This window comes from Lissotriton vulgaris, chromosome 12 (genome assembly GCF_964263255.1).
Source record: "Lissotriton vulgaris chromosome 12, aLisVul1.2, whole genome shotgun sequence".
NCBI classification, from domain to species: Eukaryota; Metazoa; Chordata; class Amphibia; order Caudata; family Salamandridae; genus Lissotriton; species Lissotriton vulgaris.
In genome coordinates this window covers 746,336,511-746,359,271 of record NC_141700.1, presented here as the reverse complement: position 1 = coordinate 746,359,271, position 22,761 = coordinate 746,336,511, and the positions used below count along the sequence as shown (strand labels likewise).

The following is a 22,761-nucleotide window of genomic DNA, read 5'->3' as shown; positions in this document are numbered from 1 at the left end:
GACCTCTCCGCAGCCTTCGACACAGTCTGCCATAGCACCCTTCTACAGCGCCTCAGAAACATCGGAATCCAAGGAAAAGCACTGGAATGGATCACCTCGTTCCTCACTGGAAGAACCCAGAGAGTCCGCCTCCCACCATTCAACTCAGAGGCCACTGAAGTCATCTGCGGCGTACCCCAAGGGTCCTCACTCAGTCCCACCCTCTTCAACGTATACATGAGCCCCCTCGCGGCCATTGCACGCCAACACAACCTCAACATCATCTCCTACGCGGATGACACTCAACTGATCCTATCACTCACCAAAGACCCTAACACCGCCAAAACCAACCTACATGAAGGAATGAAAGAAGTAGCCGAGTGGATGAAGCACAGCCGTCTGAAACTGAACTCAGACAAAACAGAAGTCCTTATCTTAGGTACCTCCCCCTCCGCCTGGGATGACTCTTGGTGGCCAGAGGCCCTCGGAAAAGCACCCATCCCGACGGACCACGCACGGAACCTGGGCGTCATCCTGGACCCCTCACTCTCTATGAACAGACAAGTCAACGCCCTTTCATCATCCTGCTTCAACATTCTTCGCATGCTCAAAAAAACATTTCGCTGGATCCCCACCGACACCAGAAAAACGGTCACCCATGCTCTGGTTACAAGCCGCCTGGACTACGGAAACACCCTATACACCGGTATCACCGCAAAACTCCAGAAAAACTCCAACGCATCCAGAACGCATCAGCCAGACTCATACTAGACATCCCGCGTAAAGACCACATCTCAAGTCACCTGAAAAACCTCCACTGGCTCCCCGTCAATAAGAGGATTACTTTCCGCCTCCTAACCCACGCACACAAAGCACTTTACTAACTTGGACCCGAATGCCTCAACACACGACTTTCCTTCTACACCCCCTCCCGCCAGCTACGATCCTCCAACCAAGCCCTTGCTACCGTACCTCGCATCAATAAAACCACCATGGGAGGTAGATCCTTCTCCTACCTCGCAGCTAAAACCTGGAACTCACTCCCCACTCACCTTCGTCTCACTCAGAACCATCTAGCATTCAGAAAGCAACTTAAAACTTGGATATTCGACAAGTAACTCCCCACCCTTCTTCAAGCGCCTTGAGACCCTCCGGGTATGTAGCGCGCTATATAAATCTTTGACTTGACTTGACTTGACATAGTCAAGCCAAATCTTTCCTTATTCGGTTTATTGAAAAATCATAAATCATACATTATATTAATAAAATACAATAGGCGCATAACAATATAAATAATAACAACAGTTCAGCAGATCAAGCAAGTATTCCTAAAACGTAATTACACAGCGATTATCTGATTCTAAGGGTCAGATTTACAAGCTCCTTGCACCACTTTTGCGTCACCGTTCCCATGTTAAAAATAATGCGAAAGTGGCTCAAGGGCCTTGTAAAAAAACCTCTAAGTGCCTTATTTATGGATTCATCCAATGACAGTCAGATGCTCAGAGAGTCTAGTTTTTGGAGCTACATAAAACCAGGTCTAAGTTATTGAAAGTTATGTCAAAAGTGTTTAAAGATACACCCTTATTATTTTTAAATAACATTTACAAAAAATGATGAAAGCATTGTGTTTTATAGTGAAATGTCTTCACACAGACCTAATCAAAAAATCTGAAAATCTTAAACCATTTCCACAATTCTGGGTAAGCTACCACAAAATGAATCATGTTAAGGTAAAATCGTGTCAGCAGAAAACAATGCTAGGAATTTAAAATAGAAAGCAGATAGCGCTGTAGACCATACTTTTTTAAAAGCAATCAGGGCAATGATTGTTGGTTAAATCATGTCAATACCAGGGGCCTGATTATGAGTACAGTGGTCCCAAGACCTCCATACTCGTGGCTGTCAGACCGCTGCGTCCTTTGCAGTCGAACATTCTGATTAGGACCATAGTGGTCAGACAGCCGAAAGACTGCCACCTACGCCAGGATCTAGGATCCCACGAGTGCAGCAGTGGGGAAAGGCGTGATCTGTGGCGGCGGGTCCGATGCAGGCAACGCACTGCAGATCTTGACCTTCCTTTCCACCGACCTATTCATGGCGGGCAACCTGCCATAAAAAGGTTGATGGGAAGGAAGGTAAGGGACACCAGGGCGATTCTGTGTGGTGTGGATGGTGGCCGGATGCACATGTGCGCCCCCAATGTTTCCACTGTTGATGCTTGCACTGTGTGCCATGCATGAAAGGGGGCATGTCAGTAGTGCATGCAAGACAGTGGAGGTGCTGCAGTGCGGTAGCATTGACTTCAGGCTCTGTATACTGCCACCGCAAGACTGCCGCTAGCACACCACCAACCTGGCGATAAACTCAAAATCCGGTGAGCTGGATGCAGCCGGCTTGGCAGTTTTCTACCGACCACCGATTCTCTGGCCTGTCAAAATCAGGCCCTAACTTTTTTTTTATGTCATCATCAAATTTAGTTTACATTTTAATAGAGATTTTGAGAGTATAGCTGGGGAGTCAGGGTCTGCAATCTTTCTCTAATCAATCAATCAATCAGAAGTCCAAAGTGTGGATTGAGCCTGTCTGTCTCCTAGGAGATTCTGAACAGGAGAAGCAGCTCCCTAGCCCCCACCCCCAGGCCAGCAGACCCAGGACTGGGGACTGGCTATTCAGCTACCAGGCAACTCTGAGCCCTCACCTCACACCTGCCCAGGCCCATTAATGCTTTGCTTGGTGCACCCCAAATCATTCTCCTCCATCTTGTGAGTTGCAGCCTACCTGTGCCCCAGATTGCAGTGAGCGGAGTCCAGGAACTGGTAAGAAGGCAGACTAGTGCTGTCTCTTGGCCAAACCAAAAGTTGATAAAAAACAATTTTCCCTTTCTGTGATTACTGTCTTTGCCTGTGATTGTTACAATTTAAAAATGTAGTTTTAACCTGCCTGTGATTGCATACTTTATCACCTTTTTTTTTTTTTAAACGTGTGGTTTTTCCTGCCCATGATTGCGTCCATTTAACGTGTTGAATTGTGGGATTTGCAGTCCAAACTTTGTAGTTTATCCCTTTCATTCCTGGTGACAATTCAGCTTTCCCTCCAAATTTCTCCTTTGCTCTGTGCTAAGACCTGTATGTTAAAACAGTGCACCCCCAGCCACCATTTTGTGTTTACAAGCCAGTGAAAGCAGCCCCCCTGCCTCTCTCCCCCCCCCCAGCAACAGGGGTATTGTACATCAGAGGGTGCTTCTGTGAGCTGTTTAAGCTGTGTTTACTAGGGACTGTGCGCTTTGTTTTTTGGCCAGGAGAGGGAGTAGAGTTTTATTCAAACAGTATTGTTAGATTTCAAGTTAGTGAGGCATTTACCTGCAGAAGTCCAAAGTGTGGATTGAGCCTGTCTGTCTCCTAGGAGATTCTGAACAGGAGAAGCATCTTCGAACTCCCTGGCCAGCAAACCTTGCCTGAGGTCTCTGGGACCTTATATAGCCTGCTAGTGGTTGGTACATGTGTACACTGATTGGTGGTTGTATCTGGTGTTTCTATTGGATTATGGTTGGTGTCCTCATTGGTTGGGTACTGGAGGGTTCTGATTGGTTTCTGGGTCTGTGATTCAATCAATGTAGGGTTGGGACTAGGGCTAGGGTTAGGATTTCTATTGGAAGTAGGGACTAGGCCTCCCTATGTTATTGGTTGTTAGGAGTAGGGTGGGACTAGGGCTAGACCTTCTATTGGAAGTAGCGATTAGGGTTTCTGGTGTGATTGGTTGCTGGACTAGCTGTGGGACTAAGATTCGGATTAGGATTTCTATTGGAAGTAGGGACTAGGACTTGCTGTGCCATTGGTTGCTTGGACTTGGTTTGGGACTACTGGTAAGGCTAGGGCCTCTATTGGACGTAGAGATCAGGGTTTTTTAACTGATAGGGTGCTTGGACTAGGGCTAAGATTGGCTGTAAGGTCCTGGTCTCCTGTTGGTTCTAGATGTTAGGGCTAGTGTTGTGATTGGATAGTGTTAGGACTAGGGTTCCTATTTGCTGAAGGGGTTACCTGATTACTAAGGCTATAAAAGGCCAGGGTTAGGGCGTCTCAGCCCGGGCCTTGAGGCTAAGGGCAGAGAGGACAAGGGCAGTTGCCTGTTTGAGCCTGTTCGAGACTGCCCAGGACCGGGCCAGAAATGCTGCCCAATATACTTACCTCCTTTATGTATCTATATACTTTCAATGTACTTATGGGTCAATATATTTATCACTTTCTTCTAATTTAGCATTTCCAATGCACTACTCTATTTCTCAGCCTATACTTCGCTCAATATATCTTCTAGCCCAACCTTCTGACTCATCTCAAACTTCTTTCTACTACTCTTTCCAATGAACTACCCTATCTCTCATCCTATACATCTATTAATATATCCTCTACATCCATTCTCTCATTTATCCCAAACCCCATACCACTACTATAATCCCCAAAATAACCCTTTCTAGACTCTCTCCTACTCTACCCCTCCTTACATCATCTGACACCTCTTTTACTATACCGATCCCCTGAAACCAACCTTTCTAAACTCTTCCCTCTTTTCTTCCCCTCCCCAACCCTTCTCAATCCAAATAACTGACTAACATATCTACCACTAAAATTACTTTCATGTTTCACCATACTATAGTCCGGGAAAGGTCATTTGTGATGACAGACCCCCAGTTCGCCTCAGGCATACACACCATCAAACAAGGGGTGCCACATGGCTCTTCTCTCAGTCCTCTGCTATGTAATCTCTACGTGCAACCTCTAGCCATTGTAGTTAAGAGCAGAGGACTGACATTGGTCTCCTATGCTGACGATACCCAGTTTGGTGGTGACACTCTCCAATAACACCAAGCGGGACGCCCTTAAATTTCAGGGTGACCTAGCGGCAGTTGCAGAGTGGATGACAACCAACTGTCTCCAACTTACTGCCAGTAAGTTGGAAGTACTACTGGTGGGGAAGGACCATGGTCAGTGGAGTGACCGGTGGTGGCGTGCAAGCCTAGGCTGTGCCCCCCCTCCTAAGGCGGTTGCAAAAAATCTGGGAGTGTGGGTTGACTCATCCCTCAGCTTCCGAGTCCAAACCAAAAAAGTTGCAGGTACCTGCTTTGGACTCCTGCGGGGCCTTCGACCTTTTTTTTTTTTTTCTTACGCCTCTACTCGCCTGATCATCATTCAGGCGTCTGTTCTATCCAGACTAGACTATGCCTCCTCATTTTATCTAGGGTCTAATAAGGCAGAAATCCTGAGGCTTCAAAGGGTGCAGAACACGGCAGCAAGAACCCTTCTAGGTCTGCGCAGGTCCTGCTCTGTGTCTAGCGCCATCCAGTGCTTACACTGGCTGCCTGTGGCCAGGCATATTGAATTTAAGGCTCTCTGTATTGCCTTTAAAGCCTTGAAACTGCCTTCTCCTGACATTCAGGCGCAACTCCTATGTTCCCTCTCACCATCTTCGCTCACAGGGTCAACATCTGGTTTTTGTTCCCCGTACACTGAGAGTTTGCGCTAGAGGCCACTCATTCCGTAGTAGAGCTGCCCTCCTTTGGAACGCACTCCCAGCCCACATCCAGGGCCTAAACAGCTATCTAGAATTTAGGAAGGCCATTAAAACCCACCCTTTTACCATAGTTTCTATCTCTGGCCCATCCATCATGTCAGTTGCTTTGCAGTCAGCGCTGGGATGCCCCTTCTCTGGGGCAGCTGTTTGCGCTTTACAAGTAATGTTAACATAACATAACATAACATACTTGTGCTACAAAACCCCATCAGGGGTAGCAAGCGCTATATAAATACAAACCTCTTTCCCTCTTCTATACTGCCACCTACCCTTCTCTACCCAAATAACTGAATAACGTATCCCCTTCTCAAATTACTTCATATTTTTCTATTCTAATTTTCAACACTAATCCTTTATGAGTTCCGGAAAGGCATGCTACTCGCCAGAGAAGCGCTTCCACACCCATCAGGGGTAACAAGTGCTATATGAATGCAAACCTTTCTTCCCCTTTTATCCCTCCGCTCTCCTTCTCACTCCAAATAACTGACTAATATCCACTACTGAAATTACTTCATATTTCACCATATTAATTCACCACCAATCTTTTATGGGGTTCCTGAATAGCGTGCGTCAACACCCCATCAGGGGTAACAAGCGCTATTTAATTACAAACCTTCTTGATTCTCTATCCTTTTGCTATCATTACAAATCCAAATAACTGACTAACCTATCCACCACTTAAAATGTACTTGCATGTTTCACTATAATAATTCAACACTAATCCTCTATGAGTCCCGCAGTAGCGTGCTATTCGCTGAAAAAGCGCTTCGACGCCTCGTCAGGGGTAGTAAGCGCTATATAAATGCAATTACAATACAATACAATACAATCTATGTCCTAATTTTGAGGCGCTTCTAAAGATTACCCCAGCATTTTCGTCCAATTGTTGTTCTTTATCCATCTGATCAAATTAGATACTTAAATAGGAGAAAGTATCAGCTCTATATCTGGGAGGCTTTTTTTGAAAACTGTGTGATTTAAATGATCTTTTTTCATAGGACATCATGAAAGATTTGCTCATATTAATTTTCAGGCTTTGCCCCTCTATACAGTGCACAAAGGAGTCTGGGAGCTGTTGTAGACATTTGGGGTTATTGCCATGAGGACAGCATCGTCAGCATATAATAACACTGGTACTGAACGGCGACCAATCCTTAGCACATCAACTTTGGCTTGCAAGAGTACCCCTTTAAGACCATTGATGTATAGGATAAAATAGAAAGGAGCCAAAACACACCATCAGCTGACCCCCTCTCTTTACCCTGAATAGTTTGGAGCATTAGGGCCAAAAACACCTGGGCAGTGGGGTGCTGGTATATAAAACTAAGGAAGTATACAATAGACCCATCCACCCTTAGTGATTCATGATTATATGATTGACACAGTCAAATGCACTGGTAAGGTTTATAAAACCTTTGAGAAAGAGCTCTCTTAGTTCATATTTCAATGAATAATTCTAGGTTGGGACACTGCTCATCGTGCCCAGCCCTTTTGTAAAGAAGTTGTGAAGGTCTGATAGGACTGAATTCTGTTCTCCCGAAATTTCCAATTATTCTAATGAGACTCTGTCAAGATATTTGACAGAAAGGAAGAGGTGTGGCGCCGTGGCCAGGGCGACTGACTCTGTGTGTGATTACCGGCGGCAGATTAGCCCAGTACCATGTGACTCTGTGCAGTAGCTTGCTTAATCTTCCTGACGGCCCCCAGTGCCTAGAGACCCTTACGGTGATTGTTCGTGCTTTATAAATGTGGATTATTAACAGTTAAGCGGAGCGATCGGAGAATAGTATTTTGGGTCTGATTGAGTATCCTTCTTAAATATGGAGATTAATATGGTTTCAAGCCATGTCGAAGTTATTCCCCATGCCCAATTAACTTTCAAACATTTGTTAACAGAGGGGACCAGAGATTACTGTTTTCTTTGTAAATGTTGACAGGTAACCCATCAGGGTCTGCAGCCTTGCCCTCACGACTCTTCTTCAGGGTAGAGTAAATGTTGGAAATATCAACTGTGACAGTATGATCATCTTTGGTTTCAAAATCATTGATAGTGGTAAAAGTGTTGTGATCCTCGTCAAACATAGTGCTAAAATGTGCAATCTGCTTCAGTGACTCCCAGAGTCAGCAAAGGAAATGGAGGATCAGGGAATCACTGAGGAGCAGGATGTCATGTTTATAGTCAACACCTTCATGAACGAAAGCCTCTTAGGGAACTCAAAGGCCTGTCCTAATGAGAACTAGGCACTAGCAACGGGTAACACTAGCACTCTTGTTTGCCAAAACGTATTCACTGCTAGAACTGACTTTGCTGAGTTTGTAAACTTGGGGAGCAGCTAGCGTGCTGTAAGGCCATCGTGGAAAGTTCCTGTATATGCTTTCAAAATGGCTGCTACATGGCAGCAATCTTGGAGCCGTACAACATTTTTATTTTGCATTCCAGTTGGTATTCAGTTCCAGTTTCCTGGCACATACTAAACATGCATTTCAAAAACAAAACTTAAGGCATTACATTTTGACCTAAATTGCAACAATACATCCAAATATAAAACATTTATGGTGGTTGGGCAATGATTTGTGTGGTAGGAAAACAGCAAACAATTAAATTATAATATGTGCACCATATAAGCCAAGACAGGATCATTTGTCTTACTTTCACAAACTGTAATCTACATTATGTTAAGGAACTTAATACAAACCTGCCATGGGTGGAAGTCTGACATATTTGTGCATGTCTCTTGAAGGAAAGGTCCTCTACTGTGCATGCATGTCCTCAGATCTTGTAAAGCTAATGCAGTGGCGTAAACTGCACTGTAAACATTATGGGTGATTCTAAAGTCCATCAGGAGACCAAAGGGAAGACTGTTGAGTTTTTCATCCCCAGTGCTTGCCTTGGTTTCATTACCTTTGATCTTTAGGGATATTTCATGGCTGAGCCATTGGCAGCCAAACATTTCTTCCCAGAATCTTCTGATAAAAATATCCCCTGGGGCTATTGAAGGGCGAAGTCCTGTAAAATATCTTTGGAAGGCTGCCATTTCTCCATTGTGGATTGCAAAACCAATTGTGCCGACAAGGATTTCTGAGTATTTCCCCATGGAAAGCAGAGATGATGTTGACCAGGCTTCGCTTGCAATCCAGATTTTTCCGGTCACATTCTGCCTTGCCATCTCATACAGAAGAGGAGCCAGATAGGCACTAGAAGAGAACACGACAATAGCCCTGGCTGTGGAGTTTTTGATAACTTGAGTGATATGAAAGGCGTTTTTGGCAGCTTGGCTGGGGAGGACTGTCTCGGAGAAGGCCACACAAGCCCCCGCCTTGACTAGCTCTTGCTGTACCAGTTGGATTCCCCGCTGTCCGTAGTCATCATCCGCAGCCAGAATGCCCACCCATGTCCATCCAAAGTGCATCACTAACTCGGCCAGGCCTCTGGATTGGAAGTCATCACTGGGGATCGTGCGGAAAAAAGATGGGAACTGGTTTCGATCACTCAAGAGGGAACTTGTTGAAAAATAGCTGATCTTTTGCAACAAAGAGAGCACATACATGTTACCAAATGGCGGTTCCATACACAAATCTCAACCCAGCAACATGCTTTTTAGGAAACTCCTGAAAATAGAAGTTTTAACATTCACTTTCTAATGAGCCTTCCACATGACCTGGGGCTGCAAAACATCAGCTCTGGACAACTACTCTACCTGATTGGATGAACTGATTTTTCTCCAGACAGGGCAGTTTTTCCCTGTCTTTTACACTCTTAGGTGGCTGAATTGTCACGCAGTGTGCACTTCCAAGTCAATACCTCCCTGTCAGTCCTGATTCCTTATTATGCCTGTGCCCTTACCTTGACTGCTACATCTTATCACTGTCAGAACCTGCCTTACTCCCACCATGACAACGCGGAGCCTACGTCCAGCTCCTCACTAGCATTCAATTATGAAAGGTCTCATTCTCACCACAAAGGGATGTGGCTATCAATGGAGCAGCAGGTGCATTAACCCCGGGGTCCACAGGGTAGGGAGTCCACTCAACCCTGAATATTCTGTATTTTAGTGCAACTATGGGTCAATTTTCCCAGTTTTTACAAGGGTCTTTGGCACCCTAGCTACCCCACTGCCAACACCAGGCTTCTTTCTTATTCACTCTTTTTATCTTCTTTTTGCTCTCCTACCACCTTGAGAGCTTGCAATTGGAATCAAGCGCTGTAGAAGCAATCAGCATGACATGTCTGGCTGTATACCTGTGGGTGGAAGTCTGGTGGTCGGTGAGCATGAGTGGTTGTAGATCAGTGTGGTCATCTGTGGTATATTAAAACCTGCAAGGGGGTCTGTAGTTCTCTAGGCAAGGCTGTTTGTCTGTAGTTCTCTAGACAAGGGTGTCTATCTGCTGGGCTATGCACATGTTTATCTTGATAGTTTGCATAGGCAACTGTGCATCTGGTGGCCTGCGTGCATGAGTGTCTGTAGGTATCATGTGCAAGGATGTGTGTGATGTTCTGTGGCAATGCTTGTTGTTTTTGCCAATGCCGGTGTCTTCTGAGAACACTTTCTGTCTATCTTTTTGCATGAAGAAGTTAAATTCTATCTTTTTGCATGAAGAAGTTGTCCTTGCTGAAAAGATGATTCAGTGAGTGAACGCTCGCCATTAGCATGTGGTGAGGTAATTACTAACAACACAAACTTTGCTTTCCATCTTTCTGAAACAGTTTAACTACCCATAAATTGGGTAAAACCAAGCGTTACTTATAGCTCTGAAAATTTAGAATAGTGGTCTGAAGTTCTATGTGCAAATAGGTTATTTATTTTCACTAGTGTTGGTTTCCGAATTCTTTGGAGGTCTACTTTTAGGTTTCAGGTTTTCCCAGGAAGGTGGTCTATCTTGGGGACGTGGGTCTGGCAAAGGTCTCTCTTTTCCTCAGACTTGTGCCTAAGAAGAGTAAAAACATCTGAAGTGTGGGCAGTTAGAGATAATGTCTGTGATATACTGCCTCCTGCTGCTTTCAGCCATGCTATGAAGGGGCCACCCTTAGAGTGTCTCCTTAATGCATACCAAGAGGGGAGAAGTCACCTAAAGTGGAACATTTAAGTCATCCACCTAACTATAGGCGACTCACAGAAATACTTAAACTAGACCGACTCACTACGTTGGCACAGAACAATGAATAAGGTCAATACAACCATAAAATAAACAATTCGAAAGCTGTAAAACATTTTGTAAAAAAAGTAATACCTCAAATGTGCAACATCTCCTTATCCCCCAAGACCACCCCAATGCAGCTGCACTTTAGGAAGGAATTGAAGACTTGCCTCTTTAAAGAACAGTATATTACAATGCATTGTTTGTGTTTTTTTTATATAGTACAACGTGACCCAATAGAATCAGAGGCCTTTCAAACGCATCACATTATATTGCAGAAGGTCAGATTGTTTTTTTAATTATTATTATTTTAGGCATTGAGAGATGAAGTGATTAGTGCAGAATCGCAGGATGCTGAGCAGACACCAAGGCTCGAACCTGGATCCCCAAACCCAAAGTTGGCAGTTCTTGCATTCAGGCCGCATCTTCCTATTAACTGTCTACAACCCAGCTTCAGCTCTTAAAGTATTACTCGTTTACTTTATACTTGTTTTTGACAATGTACAGCGCTCCACTGTTCTTTGGTTAGGTTTACACGATAGAATAGAAATACCATATCCATATATACGAAGATGAAAATAGATTAAATAGTGGCTGGCATAGGCACATGCGCAAGGGTTATGAAGAAAAGTGATACGTGAAGAATAACTTTTATTGCTAGATGTTTTACTGACTACAAGTGGAAAGTGATGGGTGTGAAATTCTGCATTATTGACTGATTAAAGAATAACAGGGTCATATTTACAAGGTGGTTGCACCACTGGGGTGTCACTTTTCCCGACACTCCGGTGGCGCAATGCCCTGCCCCATATTTACAATGCAGCACTAAGCCACTTTGCATTGCTTAACTCCTTCTGTGCGCACGGGAGCCGGGAGCCTTCGTGCGCAACAGTGCTCATGTGTGCAGGATGGCTATCGGCCGTCCTGGCACATGGCACCAAAAATCCCCCTGGTGCAAGCACCAGAGGGATTTATTTTTCTCCCCTAAAGCCTCGAGACCTTCCCCAGCTCCCGAGGCCCCCCCCCCCCCTTGTTTCTGTGAAATGACGATCAGCGGGCACGCTGCGCTGACGTCATTTCGTAGAAACCGAAATTGAAATGAGTCTTTAGGCTCATTTCAGTTTCACTTTCTACGTGATCAGGGAGCTATCTCAGTGCCATGAGAACGTAGAAAGATGGGAGAGGTATCATTGGAAATGGAAGAATCTCCCCAGACTTTGGGCACTTTTAATTAGGGTGGGGGGGTGACCAAAACGGGCACGTCAATGCCCCCGCCACAATTACAGCCTTTCTGCCACCCAGCCCTCAATCTGCCCCCGGGGTGGGGCAAAAAGCCCACTAGACGCCAAGGATTTTTTGGGGGAAATTTGAATTAGGGTGGGGGCTGTCCAAAAGAGACATGCCAATGTGCCCAGGGCACCCCACACAAATTACAGTCTTTCTGCTCCCCTTGGGAGGCAGATGGGAGATGTAGCCCTCAATCTGCTCCCACGGGGGGGGGGCAGAAAACCCACTAGAAACAAGGAATTTTTTGGGGCAATTACAATTAGGGGTGGGGGGTGCCCAAAATTGGCATGCCAATGCCTCCACCCCCCCCCTGCAAAAATGAGAGGCTTTCTATCACCTCTGGTGGGCAGATGGGGGCAGTAGCCCCCAATCTGCCCCCCAGAACCAGGGATTTTTTTTTATTCATGTAGGGGTGGGGACTGCCTACGAGCATGACAATACCCCACCCCGAGAAATTCCAGTCTTTCTGCCCCCCGGGGGGCAGATCGGGGCGGTGGCTCCCACTGGCCTGCCCACTAGGCGCCAGCGATTACGCTGGCTTTTTTTATGCGTGGGGGCTGCCCAGAATGGGTATACCAATGCCCCCACTCCCACCCAAAATAGCCACAGTCTTCTGCCCCCCCCCCCATGGTGGAAGAAAGCCTTAGACACAGACTTTATTTTTATCAATGTGCTAAAGAAACGTTGGGGGATCCACGCAAGCCATACCTTCCTGGACCTCCCTGGCATGTCTAGTTTTCAGAAATGTGTGGGTTTGGTAGGTAGAGATATAAATAAATCAAAATAGAAATAAATAGAAATGGAAATTTCACTTCATTCCTTATGAATAAACATCTTCATCATTGGGTTTATATTTGTTGTTCATTCTACAAACAAAAAATATCTGAATTGATGGACTCTACCACTATTCTGCCACCTAACTCTGCATTGTAATCTTACGGCTCTGTCTCCTTTCTTCAGGGGGCACATTAGCTAATATTTCACACAGTGCGGCTGCCAGACTTGCAGAACTGCCTCTAATTGCAGGGAGAGACTAGGAATGTGTCATATCTACTAAGATATGGTGCATGTTGTCTCTCCCACAGGGCTAACAGATTTCTGGGTGCCTTGCACCATCACATACACCCTTGTGCCATAGTGTAAGGGTGTGCGAGTTCTCTAAAGAATAGGTTTTGCACTGAAAGTGGATACCCCTGGTACAAACACTATAATTTGAAATGTTTCCAGTTTTATGTGTACTGTACAATGCAGCACCCATGCAAAGTTGTTATAGTAAGGAGAATAAAAACATGCTCCCTTCTTACAACTTCCTTGAGGATACGTAAAGTTTTGGCCCAAGTCCCTATCTATGAAACAAAAACTATGAGTGGTTGCGTGGGAATGCCACGTACCACCCATGGAACAACCCATTTGGCCAAAGTACCACAAAGTATTGCATTGCACAACTTTGTGTTAGTTTGGGGAACCTTCCTACGCAAATCCTTGTTTATGTTGGATAATATATCTGACCCTAGTGCTTTACACCAGGTTTATGTTACTTTTATGATGTAAACCCAGCGCAAAGTGTTAGTAAATCTGGGCCCAACTATGGGTAACTAGGATTGGCAACTGCTATCACTTACTTCAGTCTCGGTATGTCTTTGTTCACCTTTCCCACACTTGGTGTTGAAAGCACTGGTAGGAGAAGAAAATACATGTTGCTCTTGGATCCCAATTATGTGTGCACTATCCACCCCTTACTGATCCGCTATACATCCTAGAATAATTAAAAGGCTAAGGATGGGATTGGGATAACCTTGTAATATCATCATCGTCAAAGTGTGGGTGATGTCAATTCTACCAATCCTGTCATTTTTGGTGAGTTCACTATGCTGACCTCCATATGCTTCACAGCTTCCCTAGTGATTTTCTTGCACATGTAAGTCACAGCTACATAATAACTGTCCCAAATGCTCATTAATACCTGGGCAAAGTTTCTCTCATTCCATCTCTACTTCCAAAATCTCTTAGATTGCACCAAACCAACTGGACCCACTGTGTTTTCTACCAAGCAGTTCATGTTTTCTCCTCTCTTTGCAGTAGCAGTGCTATCGTCCTCTCTCTCAATCTCTATCTGGGTCTTCTGCTTCTCCCCATCATTTTATAGGTAGAGGCAAAGTCCTTAATAAAAAGCTGACCACTGAGTGACTGTTTTAACATACTAGGGGCCAGATGTAGGTAAATGGCATTTACCGATTCGTAAATACCGAATTTTACCGATTCAGTATTTACAAATCGGTAAATGCTATGTAAGTATTTTTACCGATTAATTTACCGAATCTGTGGAATTCGGTAATTACCGAATCGGTATTTACCGACTCGGTAATTGCCATTGATTTCTATGGGACTTGAGGCCCATAGGAACCAATGGCAATTACCGAATCGGTAAATACCGAATCAGTAAAATTACCGAATTGACAAGGGGGACAGGGTGCCACTTTGACACCCTGTTGCACCCCTGATTCATGCTTGTGTGCCATGTGACACACAGACATGCCCTTAGGGCATGTCTGTGTGCCACATGGCACAGGTGTACATGCACAGATGTGCATGTACACAGGAATTCATCATTTACCATGCAATAGTATTACATGGTAAATAACGAATTCTTAGGGGCCTGTGGCACTGTTTGCAGTGCCACCTTCATATAGATTTACCAATTCGGTAAATTTACCGAATCATTACATTTACCGAATCAGTAAATTTACAGAATCAGTAAATTTACCGAATTGCTAAATTTACCGATTCTGTAAAATTTAGGCCCCCTACATCTCAATCACCGAATACCGGTCGTTAACCGCCAAAATCGGCCGTTACCGACCGGTATTTGGTGACCTACATCTAGCCCTAGGGCTCCAAAGACCATGACATATTTCCATAGCCATAAGATCCAGTATGTCATCATGCCTAAACAAATCCTACTCATCACTGATTATATTAAGAGTGTCTTAAGACTGTCTTACCTGAGGATATCTGTACAGACCCAGAATCCTTGCAAGAGCAATTGAACGTGTTGAACCAGCATCTCCTATAACAGCTGCTGGTGGCAGACCTGCCCGGCACCAGTAGTTTGGAACTGGCTCCTCTAGTCCTGAAAGAATCCACAAGGCTCCCTTGAGCGCCCGCTGAAGGACTGTACAGGAGTCATAAATTTGGAATCCCAGAGTAATGTTGGGTAAAAGGTCAGAGTTGTTATTAATCTCTTCAATGGCAAAGACCATAGCCTGGACCCATTGATAATTCTGGATCCCAAATCTGGAATGTAGAGAGAGACCTCAGATGTCAGATTCAAGTGCCCCTGATTGTAGGAAATGTGTGCTGTGTAGTTGTCACTCAACAGGTAGGAATTGGCATGATTTATATCATAATCAGAAAATGATCAGATCAAAATGCTTCAGCTGTAGAAATGCAGCACTGGTTTTTAATGCCAATAGTAAAAGGGAATACAGTGAGCTTCTGGGGACTTAAGGAAAATGTGTAGTTTGTCCTTGCAACATTATATGTATTTTAAAATTATAGATGTCTTCAACATTGAGGGGTTTACCTCCTCACCTGTATATTGACTAGTTACTTTAGCTTTTGGAAACACCTGTCTACAGTCTTTTACAACCCAAGTTTAATAAGCACCTGGATTATTACACATTGCTCCTGTGGTTTTTGACTGGGATATATGTGTGTGTGGTTTTCATAGTATGTGGCTAGCTACTTACACTAGGTTGCTTTACAAATCCAACAGTACAATACATTGGAAAAATGGCGCTGGGCTAATATGGGTGGGAAGGTAGAGGTGGTGGAGCAAATTAGTAATTAACCCAGGGATGGTGTTAGTGTGTGAGTGTACAAGAGGAAGGGAGCATAGGGTAGGTCATGTAGACCCAAGCATCAATATGCTGTTGCTTCAAAGGAGAGTCTCAAGTGTTTTATGAAGCAGATAGTGGATGTCATTTAGAAGACTTCCACAAGCAAGACCTTCTACAAGGATTAGAAGGAATAGCATGGCATGTGTTTTTCTTTTTCTTGATGTTCATGGACTCTAGGACTGTTGATGATGTTGCTGTGGATATTAAGTTGCCTCCTTCTGAAGTTTTGATTTAGGAAGCCAAGTAGGCTGCAGTACCATTGTTAACCACCTTGTTGATGGTGCAATCCTTTGTGGAGAGAATGTTGGCTGTGGGAGGCAGTGAAGATCTGTAACCATTGGGGTTATTCAGTAGAACTTTCAGAGCTCTTCAATGGGGGGGGGGGGGGGGGCGCCCCTGACCAATCGCCTTCGCACCTTTCATGGCAGGTAAAGATGAAAGAGTGCATTACAAAGAATCTGCATGAGTTTGAGGTGTGGTTGTGCGGAATCTACCATGGTTGTGTGCTGCTTACAGGCACCAGTGTAAGCAGAAAAGAGAGAGTGTGGGAGTGCATGTATGCATGAGTATGTGTGCACATGTGTGGGAGCGTGCACGTGTCTGTGTGCCGTTTCCTTCAGCTCAGAAGACATTCGCTCTCTGTTTTTCTCTCCTAGCAGCAAGATTAATTGATGTGGAATGATAGTTCTCTCATTTTTTTTAAATACAGACTCTCGCCTTGAGTTAAACAAAGGTATGGAGTTTGTACTGCTAAGCAGTGTACAGTACTTTACTGCGTTGAGACCTCAGCTTCTCTTGTTGTGTGTTGTGCTTTCGCTCAGAAATATTTAGAGTTGCATTTCCGACCCCTTGCACGCCTTGGCCACGGACGCGCAGCCCATCATCATAGAGCTCTGTTCTTTCAGAAGTGGAGAGCAACAGGGCTGCAGTGGCTTTATGTTCCATCGGGCTTTTCTCCGGTGGGCTGGACCCCAAGGAGGTTGGTTTTGAAAGCCCAGGGCCACTTCTGGTGTCTCTGTCACTTTTATCAGCTCCACCAGATTATTTGCAGAGGCGGAGGGGGCTTGAGGTAAGAGAGGGAAAGAAAGGCAAAGAGGGATGGAGATAGAGTCAGAGATCAGAGAAGGAGCAGGGAAAGGAGCGAGAAGGAGACAAAGAAAAAATGGAGAGAGAGAGGGAGAGAAATATAGTGCAAGAGTTTGTAAGCAAATGAAGGGAGAGGAGCTCTTTATGCTTTGTTACCTGCTGCCTTCGATTCCCCAGTCCGGTCTGGGCAGAAAATGCATATTATTGCTGCTTTACAGAGCTGCCCACTAAGCCAGTGGCACAGTAACATGTATGCTTGACAATAAACTTTAGAGTCACTTCTGACATGTGTCATATGCTGCTGATAGTGTGTGTGGCTTGTTTACAGAGAATATTGGGACATTTGTGAGACATGGGAACACTTTTGGGAGCTTCGCCATGACTTTCCAAGAGATTTTCGTGTTTCCATCCTAGTTAGAGACGTAGGGGCATATTAGCAAGGGCCTTATCGTCGCTTTAGCGCCCTTTATTACTGATAAAGCAGCGATATTTTTATCGCCCTCTTAGCAAGCCAGCGCTAACATGCATTAGCGCCAGCTTTCCAGCGTTATCTGCCGGTTTTCCTATCGCCTTACATGCCAGCGATAACTATCGCTAAAGACATGCAAGGTAGGCGTTCCTTACAAAAAGCACACGGAAAAGGTTGCTAAAACAACTTCGCTCTTTTAGCAAAGCTGTCCCGTGATGACAAAAGCCGTGCTAAGCCCCCATCATCACAATATTTTATTGCCTGATTGAAACCTGACTTACCTTTAATGCCTATGGGAGGTGGATTGTAAGGTTATCCCCGAGAGTGGGGGATAGCAATCCTCCCGTTTAATACTATAATCGTACTATACATGGACACCTGGGTGTCCGAATTGAACTGACCCAAAACCAAGTGCCAAGAAAAAGAAAATACAAAAGGCCTTAAAACAGGGTTGTGTCATATTGCCCAAGTTGCTTAATCTTTACACTGCCGATCTAGGGCCGGCATTAGCCAAACGGAACTTGTTCTCCCGAAAAATGGGAGCACTAAAACTTCCAATCATACAATATATTGATGATCTTGTTATTCTCGATCACACCTGTGTTGGGATGCAGAGGGCCCTAAGTATATTTTCCTCTTACAGTATCAAGAATTGCCTAACATTGAACGGCACGAAAACCAAGGTTCCTAACATTGGGCAGCGTAAAAAGAAATATCAACAGGGAGGAACCTTAGGCTACTCAACATAACAACAAGAAAAAGTTATAACTAACTTGGTGTTTGGCTGTCCAACACAAGTAAACAATTCTTAAGGGCCAGGGCAATAAAGGAAAAGCCAGCTAAAACAACACTCGCATTGGTAAAACTCCAAAGAAACCTACACGGTCCTACCACAGATGGAACCTGTAGAGCTATTGGGGCCAATTTGCTCCCGGCCATAAATCATGGGCATTTTGAATTTCCTAGGATAATATCAACTCTCCTTGAGAATTGCCAATCTGCAGCCTATAGAAAGAAGTTTACTCTACCAAAGCACACACGATGCACTTTGCAGCAACTGGAGTTCAGCCTGGTACACCAAGAAATGTAGTGCAAAACGGCTATTCTAAATTAATGTTATCAGGTCTCCTCTTACTTAGAAGGGTCAATGGAAAGCATACCTCAGAACATTTTCAAACCAGAGTGAAGTCCCTGGTCAAGTTATCTGGACAAGGCTTTGGCTACCTGAACTACGGACTCTACAATCACACGGCAGTAACCTACCAGCGGGTGAAATGCATCCTAAAATCTCTTGGGAGGCTGCTGTCCAAAACACTTGACCTGCAGAAGTTTCATGTACCATAGGGGTTCAAGGCATGCTTCAATCACACAAGCCCACAGCTCTTCAGCCCTTCCTGAAGTACTCCTTTGGCAGGACTGCCTTAAAAAATATACTCTATATGAGACTGTTGGCCCTACCATTATGGGAATTTCAAATGTAGGGGTCAGCAACGCTGCCGACTGCGTCCATATGAAATGAGTGCCTACGGTATCTATATGCTGCTGCCCTGCATTGACAACCGATAGACGCATCCTGCTGAATGAACTAGTCTTACAGTATAAATTAGGTCCCTGTAGGGAAACCAATGCTCATACCTGTGATGTCACAATGGAACTGGCAAGAATGGCAAAATATTACTCCTGATTGGGAGAACGGCTAATGGCATGCAACGCTTGATGATTGTCTGCTAGTGACTACAATATCTACCACATGACATTTTGGTTGGAATTAGCCACGTCAAGGCGCACTTCATTCTGGACTGAACTTGAAATACCGTTATCCCATGCTTGCACCTTAGATCTAATCTTGCACCTTATCATTTTTCAATGTCACATTAGAAAATATGAAACTGAAGGTGGAACTCAACATGTAGCCATAACATTTGCACTTTAAAACTATCTTTGCACTTTAACAATCCAGACATGTATTAAAGTGACACTGAAAAGGTGGCTGCAGAAAAGGTGCTGTTTAATCACTTGCAGTTTTGGCGTGCCACACCTTGGTTGTACTTTTTTACACCTTAGGCATCTTACACTTTGGCTTGAACTTAAATGTGGTCATAATATCCATGTCTCAGGTTTAATCTGGCAAATCACTCCTCTGCTGTGCACTAGGTGGCATCGACCAGGAGTCAAATTCAACATGCTGTTTTAAAACTGGCACCTAAGAGCTAAATTTGCACACTTTTTTTCTTTCTGTAATCTGTGAATGTGAGTTTAAATGTTTAACCAGGTTGCAGTTTTTAATGGTACTTATTATGTTGTATACTGTAAGTCCACTTTTATTATTGTGAACATTTTAAATAATCACACAATAAAGCATTCACAAACCTGATTCTTTATCAGGGCCAAAGTGTAAGTGTAAGTATAAAGGTCTCTTTCAGTACCTATGCCAATTGTGCAGCATATTTATTAGTTAGCAGAGGAATATGATGTTAGTTGCCCTCGTAGGTAGTTATTTGGATATTCGGGCAGAGCTGGATGTGTGATCAGAGATCCGGCCCTGTGTCCTAATGCAGGAGGGGTGATTGGCTTGTTTCAGAGCACTGTGGATGGTGGTATTCAACGATGTGTCCTGTCTGTGCTGTGTTGGCAGTGACTGTATTCTTATGTTTGCTGACTATTGCGGCCACCGAAGTAGCATATCTGTGCTGTGTTGTCTGTTTTGATCCGCATTTGGTGCAGATTAGTGCATTTAAGTGCAGTCATGCAGACACTCTTGCTAGCCAGTGGAGTGGTCACCATAGGAGTCAGCCAGTGTACCTCCATCCGGACCTGTGGTACAGCCCAGCTCTGCCCCTGCCTACTGGAGGACAAGCCCTGAATCCAGCAGTGCACCTAAAGCTCTGATCTGCCAACCCCATGCTGCACACATTGAGTGCCTATGCATCCATGCATGTGGACCTTAATGCTCACCCGACTGCTTTACTTAGATGGTCCAGTGCTTCAGTTCGCTCTGCTCGCATCCATGATACAGTGGCATAACAAAACTTGAGGGGGCACCCTGCAAGGTACACTGAGTAGGCCCTCCTTCCCAGCCCACCACCTTTCCACTAATGCTGAGGGGGGCCCCCGAAGTTCAGTCCCCCCGCACCATGAGGACTGCGTGGGCTCATGCTATGGCACTGTCATGATACAATATTGATAAAAGGGTGCAGTACTTTATTTTACCTATTTATGCTTCTTTAAGGCCTATATGCTTGTCATCCTGTTAAGCGTACAAGACTCACAACGGGCATATTATCAAGAAACTGCGTTAAAATTATCGCCGCTTTAGCAGCAGGAAACTGCCGCTAAAGCAGCGATAATGGGCTTGATAATATGCCCTTGTGGATTCCCATAGAAACCCATGTTCACAACAGAACATGGGCTTCTATTGGAATTCTCAAGGGCATATTTTATCAAGCCCATCATCGCCGCTTTAGAGGCAGTTTCCTGCCGCTAAAGCAGCCATAATTTTATCGCCGTTCTTGATAATATGCCCCATAGTTATTATATAGTAAGTTGCGCTTACGTCTGGCATTCTACCGGCAGAGGTGGCGCTCTGAAAGTGATGTCCTCTTGAACTGTATCATCGTGCACAGGAAAGATCCCACTGATCAGGATATCTCCATCTCTTGAGAATCCACTAGCTTCAGATCTCTGCAGCTCACATCCGGGCATCACTCGGTGGGAGACAGACACTGGCATCAAAGAGGAGGACAGCAGGATCACCGTGAACCTCTGGAAGCAGAGAAGCCTGCTGAAGGCCCTTCCATGCATTATTCCAAAGGTGGGAGGAGGCACCTTGTTCACAGTCCTTCTGATCTGGGGAACTGAAGCCCTCTCTGTCATGGGGCAGGAATGTGTCCAAGTGAGTAGCTCTGGAGACTTTTGTTGAAAGGGTTGCATCACAGGTAGATCCTTCTTTTGATCCAGCACATATCATCCCTCCCTTATCATCAAACAAAAATGGTACCCATTCTAGAGCATTGCTTCATCTCAAAGGATCATCAACATGCAGCATCGCCACATAGAACACTAAAACACAAGATAGCAAAACAGATGCAGAGCAGAGTTCAAATTAAAGCCTATTGCAGCCTGCACCTTGTTGAACTCAAGCGTAACTAACTAGTGGTGCCAAAGCACAGCAACATTTAGCAATGACTGATGGATGTTATTATGGCTTCTCTTGAATATATCCACCAAATATAAGTCAAAGTGCTATAGTATCATGTATTTAAAAAGTCTGGAAGGCGCAAAAAGATGTCCTTCATAGCATCTTGGTGCCCAAACATGTCCCTTCATTTGATCTTCATCAGGACTTTTTTCACTGGCCTCTGAAGAGATGAAAGGCTGAGCCCCTGTGCTGGGCCTGCAGGTCTATGGGTCTCAGAGGTCCTGCAAGAGTTAGCAGCTTAGCTCACAGTCATGGCTGAGCCACACATCCCTGGGAGCAGGAGGGAGGCACAGGCGGGTGGGTGAGACTAGTCTATGGGTGCACAGGTCTGTGCTTGATGAAAAAGCTGGCATTTCAATATCAAGTGCACCCTCAGACCTGAGGGAAAATGGGGAGTTCTCTGTAGCTGGGCTGTGGTGAAATGGGAGGCACAAAAACCCTGATTTTCTCTGGGATACGGTCGTTCTCAATTGTTCTCGCCTCCTCCAGCACTGGCTGTTCTGTCTCACAATGTGCTGCAGACGCCAGTGCCCGAGCAGCAGCCTCACCTATATATCCCCCCCTGGCCCCATGAGGGTGAGGGGAGCGCAGAGTGTTGCAGTAATTGCAGCAAGTGCGCGGTGCTCCCGGGTGGTGATTAGTGAGCACACTCAAGCATCAAGAGAATAGAGCCAGGGCAGAATCATTGCTCCTTCACCGGAACCTGTATGACCTGCAGCAAGTGATAATCCGGGAAAACAAAACACCCCGGACCTTGAGCCCTATGACATTAAAACACGGAGTAAATTGTGCACAAAATGGTGCAAAATAGTGCATTTTACAGCTGGATCTAAAGGAAGTTGGTCAAAAAATGCAATTACATATATTAACTTCTTTCTTTCATTCTTTCCTTCTATCTTCTTCATTTCGTTTTATTCTTCTTTCATTGTGTCCTTTCTATCCAACTTTCTATCTTGGTTTCTGTTGTGCTTTCTTTAATACTTCCTCCACTTTTCTTTCCGTATTTTTCCATCTGTCCATCCTTCTTTCACCCCCTCTCCCATTCTTTCTGTCTATCCTGCTTTATATTAATTTTCTTTCTATCCTTTATCTAATTATTTAATATATGTTCTTGTTCCTTCCTTTCATCCTACCCTTAT

At 44.7% G+C, this 22,761-nt stretch overlaps 1 protein-coding gene across 1 annotated transcript in view; it reads right to left on the bottom strand.

Moving 5' to 3' along the window:
* The window catches only part of LOC147678554 (extracellular calcium-sensing receptor-like), a 59,188-nt gene extending 38,101 nt beyond the window's left edge, over positions 1-21,087 (bottom strand). Inside the window, exons 1-3 of the mRNA XM_086946597.1 lie at positions 20,978-21,087; positions 14,973-15,264; positions 8,244-9,068 (exon numbers count right to left, since the gene is read on the bottom strand). Of these exons, the coding sequence (XP_086802723.1) occupies positions 8,244-9,068; positions 14,973-15,230 (1,083 nt within the window). The 5' untranslated portion in view covers positions 15,231-15,264; positions 20,978-21,087. The remainder of the gene's footprint in view (positions 1-8,243; positions 9,069-14,972; positions 15,265-20,977) is intronic.
* Between the last annotated feature and the right edge of the window lie 1,674 nt (positions 21,088-22,761).